The 18,684-nt window shown below is 41.3% G+C and overlaps 1 protein-coding gene across 2 annotated transcripts in view; it reads left to right on the forward strand.

Annotated features, from left to right (window-relative positions):
- Positions 1-18,684, forward strand: part of PCCA (propionyl-CoA carboxylase subunit alpha) — a 446,563-nt gene that overhangs the window by 347,837 nt on the left and 80,042 nt on the right. For both annotated transcript variants that reach the window (XM_001149000.7, XM_063792625.1), the window contains exon 21: positions 14,693-14,746. In XM_001149000.7, the coding sequence (XP_001149000.5) occupies positions 14,693-14,746 (54 nt within the window). The remainder of the gene's footprint in view (positions 1-14,692; positions 14,747-18,684) is intronic.

Below are 18,684 nucleotides of genomic sequence, written 5' to 3' on the forward strand. Positions count from 1 at the left end.
GCATGGCAGATGTCCAAAGTTGGCCGTAGCCCTGGGATACTTTCGTGTGGATTTGGGGGAACTTCTCACCTGCAGAACACTTAATGCCTCCTGTCTTTTCCAGTTGCCTTTGGTCTCCTGAGCAACTACTGTGTTGACTCTGAATGTTCTCACTGGGCGTGGTCCCTCATAATGACCCCGCCTGCTTTTCTCCTGCACAATCCATGTCTGGCCACAAGAAATAGTAATAAGTCCTTGCCTCACCAAACCAACAAAGTACAAGCTTCTCTTCTTGGTCTGTCTCTAAGAATTCGCATGAATAAGTGATTCTCATGAAGTCGCTTTCACGTAGCTTAAGCCGAGTTCAGCCTTAAATTCTAAGCTTAAGAATTTGACCTCCTCAAATTAATTTTCCTCTTTTATTCTTTTAAGGTGGGAGATGGACAGTCACTGGTCCCACAGCTTCCTAGCACATTCTACCAGGTAGCCTTGGCTAGCATCTGACTTAAAGATGTATAGGTACTTGGCGTCTACTTCTTTTTGTTGCTGAACCCCTGTGATTCCATGAAAAGTAGTGCGTTCATCTGTTCTTATATTGCTATAAAGAAAAACCTGAGACTGCATAATTTATCAAGAAAACGGGTTTAAATGGCTCATGGTTCTGCCAGCTGTACAGGAAGTGTGGTGCCAGCATCTGCTCAGCTTCTGGGGAGGGAGGCCTCAGGGAGCTTTCAGTCATGGTGGAGGCAAAGCAGGAGGAGGAGCATCACAGGGCAAGAGCAGGAATGAGGGTGAGAGAGAACGGGGAGGTGCCCCACTCTTTTAAACAACCAAGATCTACCTCTGTGATGCAAACACCTCCCACCAGGCCCCACCTGCCATGTTGAGAATCACATTTCAGCAAGAGATTTGGAGCGGACACATCCAAACCATATTAAGGAGCATTTAACTTCTTTATCTGATTAGATGAGTAAGTAGTTGGGAAGGCAACTTACCTTTGCTTCAGGAATTAGCTCCCGATTCATCCAGTCCGATCACGTGTATTCATGTTCCTGGTTTTCATTGGTAAACTTCATAAGTTTAATATTACCCATTAAATTCCTTTAAAAGTAAGTTGTATTTTGGTGTATACTGTCACTGGTAGAGGGTCGTGATTGCAAGTTATCCAGGTTCTTGGCGTTTTGAACAAAGAATTGGACAACATGTCCAGCAAAGCAAACAATGAAGCAACAACAGAACAAAAACAGGGATTTATTGAAAACAAAAGTATAGGCGGCCAGGTGTGGTGGCTCATGCCTGTAATCCCAGCACTTTGGAAGGCCGAGGCAGGTGGATCACCTGAGGTCAGGAGTTTGAAACCAGTCTGGCCAACATCGTGAAACCCCGTCTCTACTAAAAATACAAAATTAGCCTAGTGTGGTGGTGCATGCCTGTAATCCCATCTACTTGGGAGGCAAAGACAGGAGAATTGCTTGAACCCAGGAGGTGGAGGTTGCAGTGAGCCGAGATCGAGCCATTGCACTCCAGCTTAGGCAACAAGAGCGAAACTCTGTCTCAAATAAAAAAAAAAAAAGAGAGAGAGAGAAAGAAAATGAAACTGTACTCCACAGTGTGGGAGCGAGCCTGAGCAGCGGCTCAAGGGCCCAGATACAGAATCTTCTTGGTTCCAAATACCCGCTAGAAGTTTTCCATTGATTACTTTATACTCACCTCATGTAAATGAAGTTGCAGCCTATAAGGTTGCAGAAAGCAGCCAACCAGAGGCTGAAGTGAAGTTACAAAGGTCACACTCCTGTGCAAACATGTTGCAAAGTTATACTCTTATGCTAACGAAGACTTGGCTGGCAATCAGTCTGATTGGTTTTGGACAGCAACCATTCAGAGACTGGAGTGATGTTACAAAGTTGCAAAGACTGGACCCACAGTCAGTCTGATTTTCTGATTTGTTATTGGATGGGAAATTGACTGTCCGATTTCCCATCTGCCACACAGAAAAGGTGGGTGGTTTGCAAAGGGAGTAGCCTCTGGTCCTTTTATTACTTAGGTGTGGAAAGCTAGGATTTTCCTTTCAATTTAGTTCTAGGAAGTTGGCGTGAAACAGCCTTAGGTTCCCTGCCTCCAGACCCTATTCTCCTGCCTCAATGCTATTATTGGAATAATAAATTTCATAGGTTATTAACCTCTTTTAATTGATCTAAATCACCTGTTTCCTTTTGGATTTGACTTTCAATTCCCACTGCCCTGCTGACTTCTCGGCGTGTATAAATGCTCAATAATTGGATGAATAGGTGTGGGTGGGTGAATGGGTATGTGGACAGTCATCTTACATTATAGAATGTTTTGCTGATTCTTTTTAGTTCCTGACCTCCCAACATTTGTGAAATCCATACTCCATTAGTGTGGCTGGTGGACCTCTCTTGATACAGAATAACCATGGTTTCTGTGAGAGCAAAAAGAAACAAGAGGGCTCCCAAGGACTTGCCCACAGAGGCGCTTTGCTCACCAAGCATGGTTCTTTCCTGTTGGCCTCTGTTTGCTCTGGGTAGCACCTCGGCTGTTTTAGGCCCACAGTATCACCTATTGACAAGTGTAGATAGCTAGTGATAGTATCAATAGGTGTAGGAAAGGGTCTGCCTCCTGCTATTCCTGGTTTTCTCTTTCTCAAAGGCTTGTGCATGCCCTAGGCTTTCTCACTGTGCGTTGCTGGGTGAGGTCATATCAGCTCTTACTCCCACAGAACCACCCACACCTGCTTTAAGTACGCTGCCTTTCTGACTTCAAGAAAATCATATTCTCGGAAAAAGTCTAATCATTGTGGATAACTTTGAATATGGAGCTAGTGATATATTACCTAAGGGAGGAGGAAATCACATATTTTGAAATGATGAAGAACCAGGGGCATAAACATTGAGAACTCTTGAAAATAATTAAAAGTTCTCTTCAGAATTTTAAAAAGTCTTTTTCTATTAATTTCTCTAATAATTTAGCCAACTTTTCTTCAAATATCATCATTTAAGGAAAATGAAATAACTATATTTTTTTTGTTTTTTTTGTTTTTTTTTTTAACCAGTGTTTCTGTTTTCATTGCAGAAGTAGTCAGTTGGTAATGACGTTTATTAAATAGCCTTATCTAATAGAAGCCTAACCCAAGCCATATTTAAAATTTTTTTGTTTTAATTAATTAGCTTTTTGTTTTGTTTTGTGTTTGAGATGGAGTCCGTTGCCCAGACTGGAGTTCAGTGGCACAATCTCAGTTCACTGCAACCTCCGCCTCCCAGACTCAAGCAATTCTTCTGCCCCAGCCTCCCAAGTAGCTGGGACTACAGGCACCTGCCACCATGCCCAGCTAATTTTTCGTATTTTTAGTAGAGAGGGGATTTTACCATGTTGGCCAGGCTGGTCTTGAACTCCTGACTTCAAGTTATCTGCCCGCCTCAGCCTCCCAAAGTGCTGCAATTACAGGTGTGAGCCATCGTTCCCAACTGTCATTTAAAATTTCTTAGTAGTCATATTAAAAGAGATGAAACAAGTGGAATTAATTTTACTAATACATTTTATTTAAACCAGTGTACCTGTGGAGACACAAGTGATTCCATCTTAATTGCTAATGCACCATGTTGTTTTTTTTTTTCTTGAAGGCAAACCTTGTTGTTTTAATTTAATTTATTTTTTATTTTACTTTTTTAAAAATGATAGGGTCTTGCTCTGTTACCCAGGCTGGAGTGCAGTGGTGCAGTATGGCTCACTGCAGCCTCAACCTCCCAGACTCAACTGATCCTCCTGCCTCTGCCTTCTGAGTAGGTGGGACTGCAGGCCTGTGCCACCACATGCAATTAATTTTGTTGATTTTTTGTAGAGATGAGGGCACACTATGTTGCCCAGAACTCCTGGACTCCAGTGATCATCCCTCCTCTGCTTCCCAAAGTGCTGGGATTATAGGCCTGAGCCACCACTCCCAGCAAAGCCATGTTGATTTCTCATTAGCCCCAGTCTTGTGAATGCCTCCTGATTCCGATTTCATTTACTGTTTTTAGTGTAAGAACAAAGCAGCCTTGATCTTACCACACAAATTATAGGCAGTGACGCACATAGCATTCTCACCTGTTCTGGAGGATGCCTTTAATTGCCTCTGTAGAGCACGTACACCCTTTCCCTGTGGCATATAAGCTCTGGGTCTGGCCAGTAACAGTGTGGGTTATACCTGTCTTGCAGCCATCCGAGATCACGCTTCTGTCTGTAAGTTCCCCCAAGAAAACACCCTTTACCAACAAACTGAGTTTCTTTACCTTATTCTTTGGTTTCTTGGCTCCCTCCGCATTTGGGGGCTGCTTTGCATTTATGGCCCTTTCACAGAATAATACCCCAAATGTTGTCATTTCAACATGAAAGACTTTTAAAAATTACTAATGTGATACCAGAAACAACATAGACATTGGCATTAATACAATAGTATCTTAAACAATGGAACGGTCAGAGTGGAATGTAGTCCTACCAAAACAATGGAGTTGGGTTTAACAGAAAATTACACTGCTTCAGTTTTAAAATTAACATTAAATACAATTGAAAATTTAACTCCTCAGTCACACCAGTCATATTTCAAGTTCTCAGTAGCTACGTGTAGCTAGTGGTTACTGGGTTAGACCACTCACAGGCAAAATTTTTTGTAAACCAGAGAGTGTTTACAGATAGAGAAAACTCTACATAATGGTTTTTAAAGTATTCCCCCTTAATGTCAACCACAGTTTTGGTTTTTATCTCTTAAAATTCAGAATAGATGAGTTGAATTTATTTTTAAACAGAAGATGAATTTATCATCTAGCTGACAAACTTTTTAAATTTCCCATTAGAAGATTTAAAAAATTACAACCATTTTTAAAACGTGGAATGATTTCCTGCCTGTGGCATATAATTAAAGTGATGAAACAAACAGAAGATTCGCTGTGTCCTGGCCATGGTGAGCTCACTCTCTGTTTTCCTCACAAACCCCAGAACCTTTGTAGTGCGGAACCTGCTGGATGAATAGAAGTTTTTTATTTTATTTTATTTTTTTACTATGTCTATATTCCTGTGAAGTAATTTTTTTGACCTTGAAAGAAGTTCTTCAATTTTGCTGTTCTCTATTTCTTACAGTGTAATTTGTGTACCGGGATTTAATGTATTGTTTGTCGTTAGCGTTTTACATGCTAGATTTTCATTTTGCATAGTCACGTTGTTTGAACATTTGCAAGCAGAGCCGACTAACTGCTGTTGGCCTGTTTCTTTGTATGGCGTGATTTCTTCTATCCACCTGCTCACAGCAGGTTGCCTTCAGGCCTGAGGAGTAGCTAAATACTTTTGAAAATATCTTGAGATCCTGCTAAGGTCTAACAATTTCTGCATTTGTGTGATGTGAAGCTATTCATGCTGTACCTTTGAAGACTTTTTTCTTTCTATTTCTCATATTCTTGCTCAAATATTTTCAAGAGAAGATAAATTTATTATAAATAACAGTGCAGAGCTGATTGTAGCACCACTGCATTCTATATTGAATAGGTCTTTGATATTCAGCTAAGTGGAACTAATTTTCTATGTTAAAGCAGACAAATTTGGAATAGTGTCACATGAATCTCATGTTATTTACTGAAGAATACCAGATTAAATGGGTTAGTTGTGAAATGACTAGAGTATTAAATTTTATATATATATATATATATATATATATATATAAAACGTGATAACTTAAAATGCCCAGTGGGCCTATGTAATATAAAATATTACACAAGCACATGAATATGATGGACGAGATGTTATTCTGTTTGCAGATCGTGAAACTGTCTGTAGTATATATACAAATGCTTGTCCACACAGAATTTGAATCAATTTTAAAATTGTAACCTTAAATTTCAGTTTTGAAGAAAATAAATTGTTGATTTTCATACCTACTTGAGAGGAAGTTAAAAATGTTATTTTCTTTTCAGTTTTTTTAGATTAAAATAGCTCCCACACCCTCCAAGAATAAACTTTAGTTTTAATCCTAATAACTGTTCATAGATAGTAAAATTCATATTTTAATTAGAAAAATAAAGCGGCATACATTTTTGCCTGTACTTTGCTGGTACACAAATGAATTGGGAAGTAATTGTCTTATGTTTTCAGTCCTAAAGTGTTTTATAGGTTTTAAAAATGTTCCCCCCACCCCCATCTGTTTGAAGCCATTATTATTTTGTACTTTACACATGTGATTTCTCTAGAATCATTGCATGTGACATGACACTCTCAGGATATATAGGATATATAAATATATAACAGAATAAGTAGAGGTTGGTTTTTTTTTTTCGAATGAAGTAGGAAATGAAAGAGTAATTATTAACCATATCCTTTTTACATTCCTGACATATCAATACAGCTACACATCTTAGAAACAAGCTCACCAGTAGAACAGAAATAACTCTGTTGACTCTGCTTTAAAATATTTCAAGGCAGTTTAACAGCTGGGATGTATTTACAGCTATGGTATAAAGTATTAATTTTGAGGCAAGGCTACCTGCTTTTGTAATGTAGTCCTAGAAGCTTAGCAGTTAATTTGGAGTTGCTTTTAAAATTTAACCGAATGGGAAAATGTCTTTCTGAACTTCCCCTTCCCACACCCCCACACATACAAGCTTTTCTCCTCTTCTGTTAACTAGAAAATTATATTTTCGTTGCTGCCTGAGGAAGAGAATTTTGAGTAGTATAAACACTGATTGTAGTAAATGTGGAAAATAATACAAACAGCTGCACTGCAGACCGATAAGACAAATCCCACAGTAATGGCCTTTAAAACATATTATCAAGTTGGAAATCAGTGAGGGGAAAAAGAAAACTATTACTATTTCTTCCTCTTACTGTTCAGTGACATTATTTTTAAAGGTGAAATTACCTCTGGTTTTATTATCCTAGGAAGGTATTTTTGGAACATTTGATTTATTGTTTTGCAAATGTTTTTGCCTTTGTGTGAATAACTTTGCTAATTTTGTATGAATTTGATTCTAACAAATGTTGAAGTCATTTTGTTAAAATCTTCTAAAGTATTTTTTAAAGAAATAAAAAGGAATATATTTTGTAAACATTGGAGCAGAATATCAAAATAAGAAAAGGAGAACATTGTTATCTGGCTTTGGAGTGCCATTTAAAATAGGAAAAGGGATGAAATATTTGGAGAAAATATTTTAATAAGCATGGATATGTTTCATCAAATACAATCTTAATTTTTATGAAGAATTTTGCTATTAGCATATCAAGTGGTCAGTTCATATTTGTTTTGGCATGCATTAGACTCATGATAGGCATTGAATACTTTGTTTTTTTGTGGATTCTAAAACTGAATTATCTTAATCCTAGGCTCTAGGAAAAGTATATCTTACTGTTAGGGAAGATTGAAATAAATTCCAGTTTTGAGTGAAATTTTATTTCTGTTTTTCTTTACATCAATCTTTTCTTTTTCCTTTTTTCTTTTTTTTTTTTGAGACAGAGTCTCACTCTGTCACTCAGGCTGTAGTGCAATGGCATGATCTCAGCTCACTGCAACCTCCGCCTCCCAGGTTTAAGCGATTCTCCTGCCTTAGCCTCCTGAGTGGCTGGGATTACAGGCACGTGCCACCATGCCCGGCCAATTTTTGTATTTTTAGTAGAGGCAGGATTTCACCATGTTGGCCAGGCTGGTCTCAAACTCCTGGGCTCAAGTGATCCGCCTTCCTTGACCTCCCAAAGTGTTGGGATTACAGGCGTGAGCCACCACGCCTGGCCTGTCCTTCCTTCCTTCCTTCCTTTACAAACTGTGGGAGTGTGGCGAAAAAAAGGTGACAGTCATTATATATGTAATTGTGACCTGCTTTAAATTGAATGCAATGTTAAGGAAGCTTATTGGTACTTATACCTATGGTCACACATTCATTGATACAGTTTGTTTTTAATGTGAAAATTTGTTTCCATTTTACATAATGCAAAATTACTTCTATTTGCCTGGGAATGAATCTAACCTTTGTAGTGTCAGCCAAAGGAATGATAATATTGTTTTAGTGTCTCCTACATAGAAGGGAACGCCCAGTATGGCCTAGGCAGTGTTCTAGACTCTGCAGATAGAACAAGGAACAAGACTTACCTTCCAGCAGGGGGAAGTAGATACTAAACATGTAAATACCTAAATAAGGTGATTTTAGTACTAAGAAGTTGGATGAAGACTATGAAATTGATAGAAAGTCACTAGAGAAGGCAGCTTTAGCAAGGATGGCTAGGAAGTCCTCTCTGAATAGCTAACACTGAGCCGAGACCTACGAAGAGGAGGGGGCAAACGTGCAGAAGTCTGGGGGAAGGAAGTCCCAGGTAGCAGAAGGGGCAAAGCAGAGGCTCTGAAACGGGACAAGCTTGTTTTGTGTGAAGGCCAGTTGGGGAGAGTGGAACGAGGAAGACAGAACCAGATCATCTAGGGGCCAAAGAACTGTTTTGTTTTGTGTTGTTTCTTTCTATTCATGTTGTGGAGCGTTTGGAGGGTTTGGGTAGGAGAGTGATGTGATGTGATTTTTAAAATCATTGCAGGCCTTGGGGTAGAGACAGAGAAATCATTGATTTGACCATTGCAGACCTCAGGTGAGAGGTACTGGTGGCTTAGACCGGGAGGCACCGCCTGTTTCTATGGGGCTCACAACTTGAGTGGTTATTACATTTTTAAATAGTTGGGGGGAAAAATTAAAGAAGAATGTTTCATCCAGCCTGGGCAACATAGTGAGACCTTGTCTCTACAAATAATTTTTTTAAAAATTGGCTGGGTACAGTGGTGCATGCCTGTGGGTCCAGCTGCTTGGGAGGTTGAGGTGGGAGAATCGCTGGAGTCCAGGCAGTTGCTGTGGAGAGCTGTGACCATGCCACTGCACTCCAGCCTGGGTGACAGCATGAGACACTGTCAAAAAAAAAAAATCAATAATGTTTCATGACCCATGAGAAGTATGATGTCACATTCAGATCTTATTGATGATAAGCAGTTAACTAGAACATAGCCACATTCATTCATTTTTGTCTGCCATGTATAGCTGCTTTTGCAGTTTTTGTCGTATGAAGCTGAATGCACAGACTTTCTTGCCACGCAGCAGTTCAGTGGGTTATTGTGATTTTTTTTTTTTAATCTCAGGACCAAGATTAAAATTTTTTGTGCAGAGTTGCAGGTAGCCAAATTACTTTTTGTATTCCTGTGCCTTAGATTCCTCATCTGTAGAGCAAAATTGAGATCGTCTTTCAGGTCTGTTTGCTCTCCACATCCTAAGGTCCTAGGTCTGAATCAGACTTAGTTCTTCTGTTGTGGCTGCTTAGCACATCAGGCTCCTAACTGAATGATTGTAGTGGTGTTTTACTCGGCCTCCTAGCCTTGTCCTTCCTCATTCTATGTATCTTCAGCATGACCTCAGACCACTGTCTTTCTGAAACATGAGCATGTCACACTCCAGTTCTTAAGTGTAAGAACTTTGTCAGGTATGAGCTCTCTTTGTACAAGATCTGACCTGGGTTTATAATTCCTTCCTGGTTTCCTTTCTTGCCACTTCCACCTTCATCCAACCCTATTTCTGGCCACGCTGAACTGCTTAACATTCCCTAAACTTGCCATGCCATCGTGCCATCCCTTAATCTGAAATTTTTGTTAACTGTCTCATCAGCCCACAATTTTTTTTTTTTTTTTTTTTGAGACGGTGTCTCGCTCTGTCTCCCAGGCTGGAGTGCAGTGGTGGTGCAATCTTGGCTCACTGCAACCTCCACCTCCCGGGTTCAAGCGATTCTCCTGCCTCAGCCTCTTGAGTAGCTCGGATTACAGGTGCCACCACCACGCCCGGCTAATTTTTGTATTTTTAGAAGAGACAGGATTTCACCATGTTGGCCAGGCTGGTTTTGAACAACCTTTTTTTTTTTTTTTTTTGAGACGGAGTCTCGCCCTGTCACCCAGGCTGGAGTGCAGTGATGCGATCTCAGCTCACTGCAAGCTCCGCCTCCCGGGTTCACGCCATTCTCCTGCCTCAGCCTCCCGAGTAGCTGGGACTACAGGTGCCCGCCACCATGCCCAGCTAATTTTTGTATTTTTAGTAGAGATGGGGTTTCACCACGTTAGCCAGGATGGTCTCGATCTCCTGACCTGGTGATCTGCCCACCTTGGCCTCCCAAAGTGCTGGGATTACAGGCATGAGCCACTGCACCCGGTGGTTTTGAACTTCTGACCTCAAGCAATCTGCCTGCCTCGGTCTCCCAAAGTGCTGGGATTATAGGTGTGAGCCACCATTCCCAGCTGTTTTTCAGTTTTCTTTTGGAAAATTCCTGCTCATTTTTAAAATTTGTAATTTGGTTTTTAGTTGATAAATTAAAGTTGCATATATTTGTCATCCTGTCTTAGTAGTGTCTTTTGTGTTGCTACAAAGGAATACCCGAGACTGGATAATTTATAAAGAGAAAAAGTTTATTTGGCTCGTGATTCTGATGTCTGGAAAAGTTGAGGATTAGGCATCTGATGAGGACCTCAGGCTGCTTTTATTCATGGTAGAAGGCAAAGGGGAGCTGGTGTGTGTGGAAGTCACAGAGTGAGAGAGAAGGGAGGGAGGTGCCAGGCTCTTTTTAACAACCAGCTTTCTCAGGAACTAAGAGCTTGAACTCGCCCTCAAAGAGGGCATTAATCTATTCATGAGGGATCCTTCCCAATGATCCACACACCCCCATTACGCCCCACCTCCAACACTGGGGATCACATTTCAACATGAGGTTTGGAGGAGATACACTTTCAAACTTTCCCACATGTACAACATGTTTTGAAGTACACACTTCAAACAGTGGATACACTGTGGAATGGCTACATTGAGCTAATTAACATATATGTATTACCTCATATACTTATTCTGTATGTGAGGTACACTTAAATATACTCAGAAAATTTCAAGAATATATTAATAATATGTTGTCATTAACTGTAGTTACTATATTGTAGAATAGCTTTCTTGTACCTATTTCTCCTTTATAACTGAAGTTTTGTGGGTTTTGATTAATATTTCCTCAACCCCCCCTCCCCAACCACCATTCTATTTTCTACTCTATGACTTTGACGTCTTCAGATTCTTCATGTAAGTGAGGTCATATGGTATCTCTTTCTGTATGTACCTGGCTTATTTTACTTAATGTAATGTCTTCCGGGTTCATCCATGTTGTTGCAAATGGTAGGATTTTCTTTTTTAAGTCTAAATAATATTCCATTGTGCATATATACCACATTCTCTGTATCCGTTGGTCCATGGATGGACGCTTAGGTTGATTCCCTATCTTGGCCATCATGAATAGTGCTGCAATAAACATGGGGATGCCGATATCTCCTTGACATAACTGATTTCTTTCCTTTGAATATATATGCAGTAGTGGGATTGTTGGATCATATGGTAGTTCTATTTTTAATGTTTTGAGAAACCTCCGTACTGTTTTCCATAATGGCTGAATCTTGTTCGTGTTTTTTTTCTTTCTTTTCTTTTCTTTGTTTTTTTGAAACAGAGTCACGCTGTGGTGCCCAGGCTGGAGTGCTTTGGCACAGTCGGCTCACTGCAACCTCCAACTCCCAGGTTCAAGTGATTCTCCTGCCTCAGGCTCCCGAGTAGCTGGGACTGCAGGCAGCCGCCACCACGCCCGGCTACTTTTTATATTTTTAGTAGAGCCACCGTGTTGGGCAGGCTGGTCTCAAACTCCTGACCTCAAATAATCCACCCACCTTAGCCTCCCAAAGTGCTGGGATTACAGGCATGAGCCACCGCACCCTGCCCCTGTTTGTTTTTAAATATCCAGCTTTAATGTCTGTCTTAACCTATCTAATGTCTTCCTTATTAACCTTTCTGCTCATTTAGTCGGTCTGTCCTCTTATCCCATAATACTTTGTACATTTTGTACTATGCATTTATCGTATTGAATTATACTTATTTTTCCAATAATTCTGCTGTCTTTTCCTTAGTCTCTTGGAAGGTGGGTCTTAATTCAGCCAGCAGTGCCCAACACAGTTGAGAGGTAGATGGATGATTAGATGGATGACCAACGTAGAAATGCCAGTGTCAAAACCTAGGAATCAACCCTCCGTTCTTAACTGAGTCTCCCTAAGACACAGGAAAGGAGTCTATTTTATTCCATTTTGTTTTCTGTCTTTTTTTGCCTTTATTAAGTTCAACATGTGCATATAAAAGAATAGGAAAAACAGATAAGTGAAAACGAGAGTCAACTAATATTTTTGCCTAGAAATAAGTTTTATGTGCACTAATTCTAGAATTTTTCTGTAACATAATTTTTTACAAGGCTTATTCTGAACATATTGTTTTGTTCTTCTTGCCCTTAGAAATATACTGTAAGCGTTTTTCATATCTTGAAACTTTTTAAATGGCAGGCTGGATATATACCACAATTTACTTAGCTAGTGTCTTTCCCAGTCATTTACATCGCTTGCCATTGTTCAGTTCTATAAACTACACTGTGATATTTGTTCAGCTTTATTTTTCTGCCTATCCTTACATTTTTTCCTCAGGATAAATTCTTAGAAGTAAAATGGGTTGGCTGGGCGCAGTGGCTCACACCTGTAATCCCAGCGCTTTGGGAGGTTGAGGGAGCGGGTTATGAGGTCAGGAGTTCGAGACCAGCCTGGCCAACATGGCAAAACCCCATCTCTACTAAAAATACAAAAAATTAGCCGGGCATGGTGGGAGATGCCTATAGTCCCAGCTACTTGGGAGGCTGAGGCCAGAGAATCGCTTGAACCCAGGAGGCAGAGGTTGCAGTGAGCTGAGATCGTGCCACTGCACTCCAGCCTGGGTAACAGAGTGAAACTTTGTCTCAAAAAAAAAGATGTGAAATGGGTTGGTTGGGCATGGCGGCTCATACCTGTAATCCCAGCACTTTTGGGAGCTGAGGCCAGGAGTTCGAGACCAGCCTGGCCAACATGGTGAAACCCTGTCTCTACTAAAAATACAAAAATTAGGCAGATGTGGTGGCAGGTGCCTGTAATCCCAGCTACTCAGGAAGCTGAGGCAGGAGAAACACTTGAACCTGGGAGGCAGAGGTTGCTGTGAGCCGAGATGGTGCCATTGCGCTCCAGCCTGGGTGACAAGAATGAAACTCTGTCTCAAAAAAAAAAAAAAAAGAAAGAAGTGACATGGGTCAAAATGCTCCCATACTGATTTTTTTTCTACTCTATACCACACTGCCGTAAGTATGCTATCTAGATTACCATTGTGTCAATTTACTTGGCAATATTTGCAGGTAGGGGAAAACATTTTGCATTAAACCACTGTCTTTCTTATTGATCTAACCTCCCTCCGTCAAGGAACCGAGGACTCAGCTTGATTTCTAGAGGTTCACTCTGGGTTCTATTACTTCTATGATCATAGAGATCAGAGTTGGTAAACCTCCACTTCTGTAGAAAGGAATGAAATTAGGATACATCTGTATCGTAATGCTCATGGCATGTAGTTGAGTGAAAGCCACTAATACTCTACATCTGGGAACTTAAAAAAATGATGCTGGCTTAGTTAGAACTGCTTTATTTGTGTGTGTAGTCTTTGAAGTCACTGAGCCCTCTCTGATTAGCCAGAAGAGGAAGAATTCTGAGGAATACGTTAGGATTAAGTAGAGCAAGTTTTTTTTGTTTTTGTTTTTGTTTTTTGAGACGGAGTCTCACTGTCATCCAGGCTGGAGTGCAGTGGCAGGATCTTGGCCCACCACAACCTCACCTCTGCCTCCTGGGTCCAAGCAATTCTTCTGCCTTGGCCTCCCGAGTAGCTGGGACTACAGGCGTGCACCACCACGCCTGGCTAATTTTTGTATTTTTAGTAAAGATGGGCTTTCACCATATTGGCCAGGCTGGTCTTGAATTCCTCACCTCGTGATCCGCCTGCCTCAACCTCCCAGAGTGCTGGAATTACAGGCATGAGCCACCACGCCTGGCCCAACAGACCAGTTTTGTAGGTGAGAATTATCTCACAGTGTAGTCAGCTTCCAGTGTACTACTTAGTCACCCATTTTTAGTAGCAGTAGTATTTACTTTTAACTAAAATTTTAATAGTCATAGTATTTACTTTTAATTAAAATTCAAACAAGATATATGCAAGTGATATATTTGCTGTAAACAAATTTTATTTATAAATAAATGAATAATAAAGAGGTTCTTTCTTTCACTACTCTCTGGACATAGAATTGCATTGTTGTTTTAAACAAATGCTAATTCATTTTCTATAACTATTTTATTGAGATATAATTCACACACCATACAATTCACCCATTTAAAGTTACAGTTTAGTGGTTTGTAGTCAATTCACAGGGGTGTTCCACCACCACCACAGTCAGTTTTAGACCATGTTTATACCCTTGAGAAACCCCATACCAATTAGCAGTCATCTCCATGTCCTCCCAGCCCTCCTCTTGGAGGCATCTACCAATCTACCTTCCATCTCCATGGATTTTACTATTCTGGACATCTCTTATTAAGTGGAATCATATAATGCATGATCCTTGGTGACCGACTTCTATTGTAGCATGTATCAGTACTTCATTCCTTTTTATGGCCAAATAATATTCCACTGTATGGCTATACTATATTTTGTTTACCCATCCATCAGTTGATGGACATTTGGGTTTTTTGGCTATCGTGAACATTACATACAAGCTGTGTGGATATGAGTTCATTTTATATCTCTTGTTTGTTTTTTAGTGTCTTTCTCGAGAAGCAGGTGGAAACATGAGCATTCAGTTTCTTGGTACAGTGGTAAGTATGAAATCATTCTTTATTCTCTTAATTTACAGAGAAAAAATGTTCAACTAGTTGTAGCTCATGTGTTTGAACTTGGCTTCATTACTGCTAGATATTTAAATTACCTCTACTTTTTTGCCTTTACAAATGATATTCTAGGGAACAACTTCATATATTTAACTTTATTTTAGTGTTTGGAATTATTATCTTTTTTGAGACAGAGTCTCACTGTGTTGCCCATGCTGGAGTATAGGGGCACAATCTCAGCTCACTGCAACCTCTGCCTCCCGGGTTCAAGCGATTCTCGTGCCTCAGCCACCCAAATAGCTGGGATTACAGGTGCCTGCCACCATGCTCGGCTAATTTTTGTGTGTTTTTTTCTAAAGATGAGGTTTCACCATGTTGGCCAGGCTGGCCTCAAACTCCTGGCCTCAAGTGATCCATCCACCTGGGCTTCCCAAAGTGCGGGATTACATGTGTGAGCCATGTCCGGCCTGGAATTATTTTCAAATGTGGATAAGATATTTTTAAACATGTATGATATATTTTCTCCCAAATAGAATCCAAGTCATAAATAGTTTTATGGCTTATTGCACATGTTGCCCATTATTTTATGTCTCTTCAGAACACCACCCATCATATATTAGAACACAACTTTGCATTGTCACCTAGTGTGAGGTGTAATTTTCAAGATTAGTAAACTTGATCTGCTGAAGAGTTTCAATTTATTATTACTATTTTACTTATAAGTTTATAATTAGTATTAGCTGCTATAATTTTCAAACTAATTTGTTTAAAAAGGTACCTTATTTGGCTTGGTGCGGTAGCTCACGCCTGTAATCCCAGCACTTTGGGAGGCTGAGGCAGGCGGATTCCAAGGTCAGGAGTTTGAGACCAGCCTGACCAACATGGTGAAACCCTGTCTCTGCTAAAAATACAAAAATTAGCCGAGCGTGGTGGTGGGCGCCTATAATCCCAGCTACTCAGGAGGCTGAGGGAGGCTGAGGCAGGAGAATCACCTGAACTGAGGAGGCGGAGGTTGCAGTGAGCCAAGATTGTGCCACTGCCCTCTAGCCTGTGTGACAGAGCGAGACCCCGTCTCAAAAAAAAAAAAAAAGTACCTTATTTTAATTTTCATTTTTCTGTTTATTGCTATTGTATTTGAATATTTCTCCATGTATTCATTCACCAGATATCATTTCTAATCTGTGAAATGTCTGTTCATGTCCTTTGGGTACCTCATTCAGGATATGGATTCATATTGGGCATTTCAGATAACTCTGGAGTTTATTAAGAATATCAGAGGTATTCTGCAAGAATATCAAGAGGTATTTCAGGCGAGAGAGCTTGCGTGAAAAAGGGTTTTGCAGCCATTGAGATAGGAAGGATGTTAATAAAACGTGTGTTTACTGAATGCTTTATCGGTTATAGAGATGTATATATAATTTATGTATATAAAGTATATGTATAGGTACTTGGTCAATGTAACCTAAATTTTAAGTATTGGAACTAAGTTTTGTGATTATTCTTGTTTTTCTGATTAGTAAGGTAATACATGCTTATTGTAAAACATTTGAAATACAATTCAAATGTATGTCATAAGATGTTGCATTAGTCAAGATTCTCCAGAGAAACGGAATCAACAAGATGTGTGCGTATGTGTAGAGAGAAAGAGAAAGATAGATCTAAGGAATTGGCTCAAGCAATTGTGGAGTCTTGGCAAGACTAAAATCTGCAGGGTAGATGAGCAGGCTGGAGACCCAGGGGAGCATTGCAGTTCAAGTCCAAAGACAGTCCAGTGGCTGAAGCCCTCCTTGCTTGGGGAGGTCTGTCTTTTTCTCTTAAGGCCTTTAACGGGTTGGATGAGGCCCACCCACTGTGGAGGGTGATCTGCTATACTCTAAGTCTACTGATTTCAGTGTTCGTCTCATCTAAAAATATCTTCGATGATACATCTCAGTGTTTGACCTAACATCTGGGTACCATGGCCTCGTCAGGTTGACACACAAAATTAACCATCACAGAAGTATATATCCTATCCCTAGAGGTTTTTAAGTTATTAGCAATAGATAATTCTTCCAGAAAATTATGCATCTTTTCATGCAATAATAGATCTTGGACACCTTTCTGTGTCAGTCCATAAGATGGACCTCAGTCGCCTTAAGGGCCACACAGAGCTGCATTACGTGGATGGAGAGGACTGCTTTCACTCTTCAGTGTTCGTGCTGGGAAGTCCACTCATGCTGTCTGCTACTTAGCATCTCTACTGGGTTTCTAATCGGTTTCTCAAACTTCATGTATCAAAAACTGAGCTCCAAAAGTTTCTCCCTCAGTTTTTCCTCTCTCTGAAAATGGCAACTTGAACTAATCCTTGATTACTTTCTCTCCTCTTCCTCTCTCTACTCTTCCCCTCCTCTCCTCTCTCCTCTCTCTCTCTCTTCTCTCCTTCCTCTCCCTCTCTCTCCTCTTCCTCTCTCTACTCTTCCCCTCCTCTCCTCTCTCCTCTCTCTCTCTCTTCTCTCCTTCCTCTCCCTCTCTCTCCTCTTCCTCTCTCTCCTCTTCCTCTCTCTCTCCTCTTCCTCTCCTCTCTCTCCTCTTCCTCTCTCTCCTCTCTCTCCTCTTCCTCTCCTCTCTCTCCTCTTCCTCTCCTCTCTCTCCTCTTCCTCTCCTCTCTCTCCTCTTCCTCTCCTCTCTCTCCTCTCTCTCCTCTTCCTCTCTCTCCTCTCTCTCCTCTCTCTCCTCTCTCTCCTCTTCCTCCTCTTCCTCTCCTCTCTCCTCTTCCTCTCCTCTCTCTCCTCTTCCTCTCCTCTCTCTCCTCTTCCTCTCCTCTCTCTCCTCTCTCTCTCCTCTTCCTCTCCTCTTTCTTCTTCCTCTCTCTCTTCTTCTTCTCTCACCTCTTCCTCTCTCTCCTCTCTCTCCTCTTCCTCTCGTCTCTCTCTCTTCTCTCCTCTTTCTTCTTCCTCTCTCTCCTCTTCCTCTCTTTCTTCCTCTGTCTTCTCTTCCTCTCCTCTCTGTCTCTCTCCTCTTCCCCTCTCTCTCCTCTTCCCCTCTCTCTCCTCTTCCCCTCTCTCTCTCCTCTTCCTCTCTCTCTCTCTCTTCCCCTCTCTCTCCTCTTCCCCTCTCTCTCCTCTTCCTCTCTCTCTCTCCTCTTCCTCTCTCTCCTTTTCCTCTCTCTCTCCTCTTCCTCTCTGTCTCCTCTTCCTCTGTCTCCTCTTCCTCTCTCTCTCCTCTTCCTCTCTCTCCTCTTCTCCTCTCTCCTCTTCCCCTCTCTCTCCTCTTCCCCTCTCTCTCCTCTTCCCCTCTCTCTCCTCTTCCTCTCTCTCTCCTCTTCCTCTCTCTCCTCTTCCTCCCTCTCTCCTCTTCCTCTCTCTCTCTCTCTTCCTCTCTCTCTCTCTCTTCCTCTCTCTCTCCTCTTCCTCTCTCTCTCCTCTTCCTCTCTCTCTCCTTTTCCTCTCTCTCTCCTTTTCCTCTCTCTCTCCTCTTCCTCTCTCTCTCCTTTTCCTCTCTCTCTCCTCTTCCTCTCTCTCTCCTCTTCCTCTCTCTCTCCTTTTCCTCTCTCTCTCCTTTTCCTCTCTCTCTCTCCTCTCTCTCCTTTCCCTCTCTCTCTCCTCTTCCTCTCTCTCCTCTTCCTCTCTCTCTCCTCTTCCTCTCTCTCCTCTTCCTCTCTCTCCTCTTCCTCTCTCTCTCCTCTTCCTCTCTCTCCTCTTCCCCTCTCTCTCCTCTTCCCCTCTCTCTCTCCTCTTCCCCTCTCTCTCTCCTCTTCCTCTCTCTCTCTCCTCTTCCTCTCTCTCTCCTCTTCCTCTCTCTCTCCTCTTCCTCTCTCTCTCCTCTTCCTCTCTCTCCTCTTCCTCTCTCTCCTCTTCCTCTCTCTCCTCTTCCTCTCTCTCCTCTTCCTCTCTCTCCTCTTCCTCTCTCTCTCTCCTCTTCCTCTCTCTCTCCTCTTCCTCTCTCTC

Source organism: Pan troglodytes, chromosome 14 (assembly GCF_028858775.2).
Source record: "Pan troglodytes isolate AG18354 chromosome 14, NHGRI_mPanTro3-v2.0_pri, whole genome shotgun sequence".
Taxonomy (NCBI): domain Eukaryota; kingdom Metazoa; phylum Chordata; class Mammalia; order Primates; family Hominidae; genus Pan; species Pan troglodytes.